This window comes from Trachurus trachurus (genome assembly GCF_905171665.1).
Source record: "Trachurus trachurus genome assembly, chromosome: 15".
NCBI classification, from domain to species: Eukaryota; Metazoa; Chordata; class Actinopteri; order Carangiformes; family Carangidae; genus Trachurus; species Trachurus trachurus.
The window spans coordinates 22037934-22048573 of record NC_139906.1 but is presented as its reverse complement, the minus strand read 5'-3'; the positions used below and the strand labels follow the sequence as shown (position 1 = coordinate 22048573).

Genomic DNA, 10640 nt, shown 5'->3' with positions numbered 1-10640 from the left:
GTAATAAGTTAAGCTTGTGTGCTGGCACATTTGCAGTATCGTTATGGGACTCAGTTATGTGTCAGTTCTATTTTTCCTGGCTGTGTGTCCCAAGTCTTACTTTTAGAAAACCATGTGAAGGCTTGGCACTTTTAAATAGGCCATTCAGCTCAAGGGTTTCCTGTGAGAGAACAGATCCTTTTATACATCGCGGTATTTGGTCCACACATAAAAATAAACATCTGGATTTTTGTCTCAGTGAATATTTATTTACAGCACAAATGTTACATCCAGTATAAAAAGAGCAGCACGTAGGGTTGATTTTTTTTTTTTGGTCGGATCTGATCTGATGATCAGTTTCAGCACCTCTCAAACACTTTGTAGAGATCAGGCAAGTTGGCGATCTGCAGCACCGTGCCATCCTCGCTGAAGACCTTTGGAGGACTGAAGAGGGATCGGAAAGCTTTGAAGAAGATGTGCTCCACTTTCCACCGCCACGAGTCTGCCTCCCCACCCTGAAACCATGGCAAATAGTTATTTTGTTTTTGTTTTCAGCAGAAGAAAAAGCAGAAACTGTTAAAACGCGTTCAATACGACACCTGCTCTTCCCCCGGCTCAGCCTCCAGGATGTACTGCTTCCTGATGGAGTAGAACATGCTGCACTCCTTACTGAAGTCTCTGAAGCACTCCGACTCACTGTCCCAGTTCACCTGCACAACACCACCAAGGAAACTTTACACATACAGATTGTGTTCCCAGACTGTTGCCATGAATGCAGAGAGACTTCATTCACCTCAGTGGCCAGACGCAGGATGAACATGGGGAGACCCTCCATGGTAGGAACGTACTTGTCGAGCAGTAGCGGCAGTCCCGTCAGGTTTCCTTCCTACGGTGCACAGAGCTCATTTTTATAACATGGCCTACTGTGAAGAGGCGGCCATTGGGTAGGGTTGTCGCAGGTATGAGGTCAGAGCTTTACCTGGTCTATCTCCATGGAGAAATAGTCCTCCAGCATCTCAGTTTTCTTCTTCAGGAAGTCCACTATGTACTGAGCCAGGCCTTCTTTGGGTCCGTCCTCTTCTGTCCAGCCACTCTCCTCACTGTCCAGAGCCAACATGGCCAGGTCATAGAGCGGAGCAGGAGTCTGAACGCACACAATCATTAAGATCACACAAACTGCACAAAAGCACAACTTCTACTTACTCAAAATCTCGACTTTACTCACAGAAAGTCTCAGTACACCAAAGTTACCAAAGTCATAGATGAGTATTTGGTAGAAAAGCTCCTGGCTGGAACCAAAGAGAAAGAAATGAAATATTAAGAATCGGCCTGAAACACAGGGGATGAGCCATGTGTGTCCTGAGTCTGACCTGAGTTTGGTTGTGTTGAGCAGGTACAGTTTGGTGTGATGCTGGATCAGACTCCACTGGGGGTTGACGCAGCCCACGAACGAGTGTTTCTGCAGCATTTCTTGAAGACCTGGAGGAAAAGTATTTGCGTATTCATGAGGGAAAAATTCACCAAGAATAATTAGATCATTGTTGATATTCAGCTGAAATAGACGATGGTCGTCTTGTTTACCTTTGTGCGTGTTGTCAGTGATCTCAGTTCTCAGCTCTTTGATGCTGTTGAGTTTAATGGCTCGTCTCTTGGGCGTGGCTGCAGCCGTCAGGTCTTCTCCTTCTTCATTTTCATTACCCTCCTGTTGCTCTTTTCTCGAGCGCTTCCTGGCTCACAGTAACACACACACACACATTGCTGTCACATAACTCACACTGTCTTAAAATGGGAAAACTTAACAGGCTGTAAAGACTTTTACACATTTTCACACTTCATGAGTGACAGATTTGTGTCTTGCTGTTGGATGAAATATATTTTTGGCCACATGGGGGCAGAGGGAATCCACTTTCTGATGACATGACCATAACATGAGATCATTTTCTAAGCTGTGATTTACACATCCAGCAGACACAGAGTGACATCAGCCTTGGTTTCTCTTAAAAGACTGGAAATCCATAAAAGACTGACAGCTTGACATGTGTCATATACAGAGTCAGAAGCACTGTTTGTTTATGATTATGTGATAGGGTGATAATACAAGTAGGTTTATATGTTCTATAATAACACTTTTCAAAAAGTTAATAACAGCATTCCTACAACTAGCAGGGATGCTATTAACACTGTCAGCTCAAAGCATGAAGGTTCTTGGTTTGATTCCTTGACCTTTCCGAATTTGCATGTTCTCCCTGTGCGGGTTTTCCACAGTCAAAGGACATGCACACTACTGTAGGTGGATTGATGACTCCAAAATGCGTTGCGTAACTTGTGAGTGTGTGAGGTTGTTCGTTTCTATGTGTCTCAATAATCACAAATAATACTGAGGAGCTTTAAAAATGAGTCAAAGAACAATCACTTCATGTACCTGAAATCTGACAGGAAGGGATGACTAACTCATGAGGCATGATTCATTTTACCTTTACACTCCTCTTCCTGCCCTCATTCATAACTCATTTGCTGCTAGTCACACAGAATCAATCATCCATCAAGACCAATCCTGATCTGACTTGCATGAAAAGAAAAAACTTATCTCAATTACGCATGTTGGCTCTGACTCAGAATCGCTAATCCTCTTCTGAACACTTCAACTTATGTAGTTGCTAACCTCGGAGCGTCAGAAGCACTCGTGACATTGACTTCCTCGTGTTCTGACGGCTCTGCCTCTTGCTGAGCCGCGGCCTCCAGCATGTCGGCATCGTCCGACTCGTCCATCTCTACGCTGTCGGGCTGGGCGGGCTCAGCTGGCGCGGGGTCGGGAGGCGGCTTCTCTTTCGGCTTGAGGAAGGCATCCAGCTTCTGAGTGCGACTGTCGGTCCTCACCATCTGATGTGCGTAGACTCGCTCTGAAGAATCTGCTGCGGCGCTGGAGGACTTGACCTCAGCACCACCCGAGGCTGAGAGCCCTGGCAACAACGTCTGCACAAACAAACACACAGCCAATATGTCCTAATATCCTCTCACACCTCCTTTTTCTTATCTCCAAAGAAAAGAAAACTCTGCTAATCTGACAGAAGTATTCTGGGAAGAGTGGATATTTAGCAAAAAAAAACAAACAAGTGTTGCAATAATAAAACACGGAGATCTTATCATACCTGGGTGAAATATGTGCGTGAAGAGTTGGAGCCCAGCAGTTTGCTCTCGATGTGCTTCTGAACACTCTCAATGACGCTGTCTTCATGCAAGAAGTGCACCTCGTGCTTTGTTGGGTGAACGTTCACGTCTACATTCTGCGAGGCGATCTCTAAGCTGCAGTGATCAGACAGCAACAGTGAATGACAAAGTTGATTTAACCGTGATAGAATCTGTTATAGAAAACAAACACACATTCTGTTACCTGAGGTAAAGAAAAGGGTGTGTGTTCTTGGGAAGGTACGCAGCGTAAACTGTCTCGATAGCTTTCTTCAAAGCACTCGACTCCACCAGACGATCTGAGAACACAAACATCACTATCTCTATTTAACCAGACACTACCAAGACTGAACTACCTTTCCCAGGTGCTACATTTCCAGAGACTTTTCTGCAAAACGTACGGTTGATGAAGAGGACCAGGATGCATTTCTTGACCGAGTAGTTAGCGTTTGAGATGTAGCCTTTCATCTTGTAAGCGAGTTTCTGATCCTCACAGCCAACTTCAATCAGCTCCCTGGGGACATAGTGCAGAGCCTGTCATGCAGCCAATGTTGAGATGATAACACGCCACATGCAGAGAGCATCAAAGCAGGTTTTCCTTTCTTTCCTGGTTGATTATTAGTACCTGCTGACTGCATTGCCAAACACAGCTCGAATGTTATCCACCACAGTTGCGTTGGGTAGAGTCCTCACATCTGCTACAGTCTCTCCTTGCTGGAAAGGGAAAAGAATAATAAGATAATTGTCTTTTGAGCAAAGAAAAAACAGGAGAAATCCTCTGACCAATCAAAGAAGAAAAAAGAGCAAATCTCACCTTTTTGACGGAAAAACTTTTCCCTGAATTGTGTATGGCGTACCTTAAAAACAGCAGGGTAATATTGAATATACAAGATGAAATCCAAACACTATGATATAATAGACCAGCAGAAGGGATAAAAAAACAGACCTGCTGACCGCTTCTACGATCCTGGAGTACTCATCACTGGGGCTCTTTAAAGCTTTCCTCCTGGTCGACACATTATAGAAGAGGTCCTCCACCTGCAGAGGGTGAAAGCAAACTATTGGAGGTGTCTGAGCAATCACGACCTTCACTCTGTTCGAGGTGTAGAGTTCAATCAACTCACAAGTATCTGTGTTCCCTGGTTGCCAGCACATGGCTTGGGGGGACCTTTCAGTTTCCCATCACTGTAGTTGGCTCTGTATGACAGAAAAGAATAGATCCATAAAACATTACCATAACCTCTGCCTTCACAGTTGGTAAGCCATGATTTGAAATGTTATCACACCTGTAGGCGCATTTGGCATCAGCTGTTTTAGTCGTTATGGTCACATGTGCAACATGGCTTATACTGGCAAGGGCCTGGAACCAGGAACAGACAATAAATATGATGTCAAACAAAAATGTATGGGAAGAGTAATAATGCATTGATGGCTGGTGCTGCTTCAGGGCTCAGAGCTAGCAGCGCTGCTCACCTCTCCTCTAAATCCATATGTTGCAATGGCCGACAGGTCCTCAAAAGTCTGGAGTTTGCTGGTGGTAAAACGCTCACAGACGATTTCCATGTCCTCTCTCTGTATTAGTAAAGAAGGCAGGGATCAACCGAGTCAGAATCAAGTCAGAGTCAGCATAATACACACACACACTATATGAACAGTGAAGTGAAGATTACCCCCCTTATCAGACACTAGGGGGAGCTTGGGTTTCTATGGGTTTCAGTCATGTTTGTTTTAATAGACAGAGGACAGTCCAGGCAATACTGAACTGATACTTCACTAGGAACACCATAAAGCCTCACCTTGCTCTGAAAACATCCTCAGTTCTTCAGCATTGTCTATCTCTACTGTCTCCTTTTGGTGAGTTGCGCAGACACTGAAGTCCCCACCCCAACTTGTTGTGAAGTTCATGAAACCAGTATGAGATGACTTTTGCCTTCTGACTTGATAGGCTGTGGCACTAAAATTTTAATGGGCTCAAAGTGTGCCAAGGAAACATTCCTGCACCAATAAACCAGCAGCAGTAGGCTAGCAGCTGCAGCCTGGACTGTTGACACGACAAGACAGTTTGGATCAATGGTCTCATGCTGTTGTTAAAGACGGCAAAGTTGGCACAGTCAGCAATAATCCTGCCAAATCGACCAGGCTACGTTTTCTAGTTCTCCAATGTCTAGTTTTGGGGAAACTACAAGCCCACAGCAGCTGTTCATGACTGAAAAAAGGAACCTCGAGGTGGATGTGCTACAGCAGCAGACCACACTTGTGGTTATCTGTGACTGTGGCTTTTGTTTTTGACTGTGTCACCAGATTTACCAAAACCAGCCCATTTGACACCATCATGCAACAACTAAAGTGACTTAGATCACATTGTTTGTTATACTTTAGGGAAACATGACCGAAGCTGCAGGATGCTGCTGATAATTAGTGTACAGGTGTTTCTAATAAAATGCAATGTAACTCCACCCTACACACACACACACGCCCCTGTCACTCACCCTAATGCCAGTGCCGTTGTCCTGGATCTGAAGGAGCTTCAGTCCGCCGTCTTTCACCGTCACCTGGATGTTGGTGGACTTGGCATCCAGACTGTAATATAATAAAACACAACATGTACAGTACAGGCCAAAAGTTTGGACACACTCAATGCATTTCCTTTATTTTCATGACTATTTACATTGTAGATTCTCACTGAAATTCCACTAATAAACCCTGACAAGGCACACCTGTGAAGTGAAAACCATTTTCAGGTCAGGTTCACCTCTTGAAGCTCATCAAGAGAATGCCAAGAGTGTGCAAAGCAGTAATCAGAGCAAAGGGTGGCTACTTTGAAGAAACTAGAATTGGTGGGGGCAGAGATAGAGGAGGAGGAGGAGGAGGAAGAAAAGAAGAAAGAGAAGACAAAGAAGAAAATACATGTTTTCAATTATTTCACACTTTTTTGTTAATTCCACATGTGTTCTTTCATAGTTTTGGTGCCTTCAGTGAGAATAAAGGAAACACATTGAATGAGAAGGTGTGTCCAAACTTTTGGCCTGTACTGTACTTGTTACGCAGCTGTACTGTATGTGACACACTGTCAGGTCGCTTATAGTCATTGCCAGACGTCACTGGACTGTTACTAAGCTACAGGTGTTGATAAGCTGCTTTGCCACAATCCTGATGTAAACAATGGTGGCACTGGCACCTCTCATATACCGCCACTTTCATCGGTTCCACTACTGGTTATCAAAGCCAGCAGATTAATATATAATATTTAGGAATAAGTATCTATATCATGAAGTGGGTCAGTTACCAGTTTTCAATCATTTCTTTGACGGCGTTGGCAGGACGCTGGATAACTTCTCCTGCAGCGATACGGTTGACAACAGTCTCGTCGAGCCTCCGGATAACACCCGCCATGTTCGCAGTGCTGCTGGCCTAATGCCTGAGTGGTTCAACTGAAGGTTTTGGCCCTAAACAGACAAACACATACAGGAAAAAAGTGTGTACATTGAGGCTAAGTTAGCATCACACAGGACACAGCGTGTATGAGTGGGGCCAGAGAGAGGAAAACGAAGAGGTGTCACTCCCTCGGCTCATCGGAGTACGGTGAGACTCATTGTTTCGCCTTCACTCAACATTTCCATTATCTGCTGTCTTTTTTAAAGACCCGATATACGTGCCCCCAAAAAACTTAATACATGTAATTTCGTGCACTGCGTGGGCGTATGTAAAAACAAGTTTCTTTTAAAGACACCTTTCTCACTGTGAGGTGATTCATCTTCTCAAGTATAAACGATCTTTGATAACAGCGCGGGGAGAAGTGTGGAGGCGTCAACGTCCTGACGTAGGAAGACGTCACTCTTCTTCTCTGGTGAATATATGGCATTTACAGTCTGTGACTTTTTTACTGTCTCTGGTTCTGAAATACTGAAATGTGCCTCATCATTGGTTTATTAAACCCTGTCCACATTATAGCCAGAGACGTTCTATATTGTAGGCTATATTGCCTAGAAGCACTTTCTTATAGCCCACCCCACCACACTTTTAATTTAAAAAGAAATCAGATAGTCAGTAAATTAATTTGTTTAAATATTCTTCCTATTAGGCTACTACAAAAAAAAGTGTATAAATCTTGTTGTAAAATAATGAACAACTTTGTCTTGTTCTGCAGAGCACCAGGTCAGAATTAGAGTCAACAACAGTGTCTATCAGGCAAGTTAAACTATGAAAGATAAAAGAGAATTGATCTTTGTTCAGGCATAATCAATGTTTTACTGTCTCTTTCAATGGTGAGTTAGAGAACAATTTAGTGTTTAACTTTAACACAATCAAAATCCAAAGTCCAGATTGATCTATAGTCACAGCATTCCAACCTGAGTATTTAACCTATAGTGGGAGGGTCTAGCACATGAGCAAGTCGACATGAGTAGGCTGACTAAATATAGTGCTTTTTGGTTTTGCTGTCCGCTGCACATTTACTTGTAAGTGATTCACTGTAATCTTCAACTGTGTGCATAGTTGGCCAGAACCCTTGTGCCTGCATTCCTCACAGAGCCATTGCCTTTTTGAGGGGATCTTTCCTATCAGCAGAGCTGTGGTGGTCCAAAATCCAAAAATAATCTGTAAAAATATAACAGTTCAAGAGAGATTTGATGAAGATGTTAGTTTTTTGATGAAAAATCAACACCGTACTTATTTTCTCTGTTACAGAAGCTGCCAGAATTGTGTTGCAAGGTTCCCTAAACTGTGGCCTCAGGCAGGGTGATCTCAACACAATAAAATGCTGTGAGTAGGCTGTCCAGGGTGTGGCGCTGTTTAAATATCATTCTCAGGCAGAACATCTCAATGCAGTCCAACCTGAACTTGGAGAGTTGACAAAGGGGCATACTATGCTTAAGCGTCTGAATAATAAATAAATAAAAAACCTGATGACAGCCAGGGAAAACCAAAAGTTCAGTTCCTCTATAGTCTATAATTAAAACATGATCCCCCGGTTTTCCTTGAAACGTTGTGTATTTTATGAAAGAAAGAAATCCTTGTTGACATTTAATTGTATGTATTACAGAATACCACGGAGAATATAATTTAGTGATTAATGATCCCTCTTTATCTGTGGAGTTAGTAGTCTATGGTTAGATTTTTAGGAGCTGAATTTGTGGTCAGAAAAAAAAATCTACAGTTACATAAATACTAAATGCAGCAACTGATCAGTAAAATATTATGTCAACTTTAGTAAGCTCATGTCAGTGTTTGTGTTTGAAGCTTGAGGTGTAAGCTCACTCTCTCGTGACATCATAACATCATACTTTTGACCTGTTATCCCTCTTGATCTCTTAATCCCACCACATTCAGGGGCATCAGTTGAAGCAGGAAATCTCATCTGAGAAAGAAAATAACTAGGCGTTTCTTAATAATCTATATTTTATACAGAAGTACAAAGCGCCATCACCTGACTGCCCAGACGGCAAACTTGGCACAGTTTATTGGTTCTGCAGGTTATAGTGCTGCTCTTTGAATGTTTGCCAATGCGTCTTCAGGGCCATGAACAAACTAACCACAGGCAGATGGAAAGATAAACTACAAAAGTAAATGGTACAACTTGAAAGGTCACTGGAAGTATGAAATGTAGACGGTGTGGTGCAGACAAGCATGTTTCATGTACTGTGTGCGTAAGGCTCCTTCTGCAGCTGAACCACAGGGTTCAGAGTGCAGTGACATCACTGTAATGTCAAGCAGATCCCCCACCCACTATATTGATTATGTCATAATCGATCGCAGATGTTTGCTATCTCACTTCGGTGGGAGTCGCTCCACTTCTTCTCTCAAGGCTGAGAGAAAGTGACAGCCATTGTTGTGTCTTTGCATATAAGATAAATTGGGGGGATATGATGTCTTTCCTGTCATGTGTGTCCCTGACTCAATGCAGAACATTCCAGTGTGCTGCAGCTGCAGGATGTGCACCAGGATACAATACAATAGAACTGGAAAGTTATTAGGCAAGTTGAAGTAAGCCTGAAAACTCTTCTAAAATGTAAATCACAGTTGTTGTTACCTGTTTTTCTACGATCCGGCAGCAGTCATGGTGTAATTAAAGACGTCCGTTTGCTCTCTATAGCTTATGCAAATTTTATTTTTCTTTCATTACTTCAACTGGCAAGAGGTTGGATAAGGCCAGAACTGGTTCTTTATCTCTTTTGATTTACTTACATTTTTTCATTCTATACTATGTCAAAAAAACTGCCACACCTGTTTCAACCTGCCATTTACCGCGTGTCATTACACACACAATCACACAAGCACTTGAGCTAATATAATTGCTCACACACATGCAAGTGCACGCAGGTGAACGTAAGCTTGTATGTAAATGCATACCTGTTTGCATAGAACAGAAAGCCAAAGTGCATCCAAAGAGGATTTAATAAACACAAATGTTCTGCACTTCTGATACAAATCTTTTCCACAACTACACAGAACAAACACAGTAAATACATAAACACTGTTGACGAGGAAGAGGGCAGTCAAAACTGAAACACCTACTTCTGACTGAGCGTACTCACTGTGTCAACTTGGTTCAACTTGAAGTTGCAGCAAAGTGTGCACTGTCCTAGCATGGCCTGAAATACAGGTTAAAGCAGAGGTGCCCATCTAAGAGGTCCTAAGACACAGCCGGGGGCCGATTTACATCTTCATGTTGCTGTGTGCATGTTGTTTTTACTGCTGTGTTTTTCCTCACCTGTGTGTTTATGCTGGCTCCTTTCTTCACCAGCAAGGTGACGATTTCTGACTGGACAGCCCCAGCCTCTTCTAACAAGACTGTATTGTGATCACTGCCATCTAGCCCAGCGGCAGGGGGACTGAAAGGTGTGTAGAGTATCTCTTGGAGACACAAAATGTTGTAGGAATACATTCATCTGTGGAATTTGTCATGGCCTCTCCAAGTGACAAATATAGAGCAGCATGTCTTTCTTCTACTGATAAGTATGTAATCTCACTCACTCTGAATGTAAAATTATGTCAGATTAAGTATAAAATGATTATAAAATGAAATAACAGGATTTTCTCTAGTTTTATGATTACAGAATGTCATAATCTCAGCTCTATCACACGTCCTTTATAAATTTATGGACTATGTGTTAGCCATCCATCCAGTCCAAGTGCAATGCCGCGCTCATTTGTAAGTGTACTAAATTAGCAGCCTCTTAATTCCAACTTCATCATCTCGAAAGCCTGATCTCACCTCCTTGAGAACTGCTAAGACTTCCTCTGCCTTTGTGTCAAATGATGCATGCAGAAATGGATTCCACAGATGCTGCACTTCCTCTTTCCGTTGTTTTCTTTCCTCTTCCTAATCTCTCCTTAGCAACACCACAAAAGCACAGACACAAGTTAGAAACAATAGATGGATGCATACCTTCCCTGATAAATAAAACATATTTTGTCATAAAGTACTTTCTCAGTTGCTAGAACCTTTTGCCAAAAATACAAATTATTGCATTTGA

The 10640-nt window shown here is 42.7% G+C and overlaps 1 protein-coding gene across 1 annotated transcript; it reads right to left on the bottom strand.

The window, feature by feature from the left end:
* Positions 1 to 296: 296 nt before the first annotated feature.
* Positions 297 to 6669, bottom strand: mlh1 (mutL homolog 1, colon cancer, nonpolyposis type 2 (E. coli)). The gene is made up of 19 exons (XM_083987651.1): positions 6452 to 6669; positions 5655 to 5745; positions 4639 to 4737; positions 4452 to 4525; positions 4290 to 4362; positions 4112 to 4203; positions 3980 to 4022; positions 3791 to 3879; positions 3567 to 3679; positions 3371 to 3464; positions 3129 to 3282; positions 2642 to 2952; positions 1561 to 1706; positions 1350 to 1458; positions 1205 to 1268; positions 959 to 1123; positions 773 to 865; positions 579 to 689; positions 297 to 494 (listed from the first exon to the last, which is right to left on the bottom strand). Exons 1-19 carry the CDS (start codon positions 6556 to 6558, stop codon positions 339 to 341), a joined length of 2184 nt encoding a protein of 727 aa, XP_083843777.1. The 5' UTR covers positions 6559 to 6669; the 3' UTR covers positions 297 to 338.
* Between the last annotated feature and the right edge of the window lie 3971 nt (positions 6670 to 10640).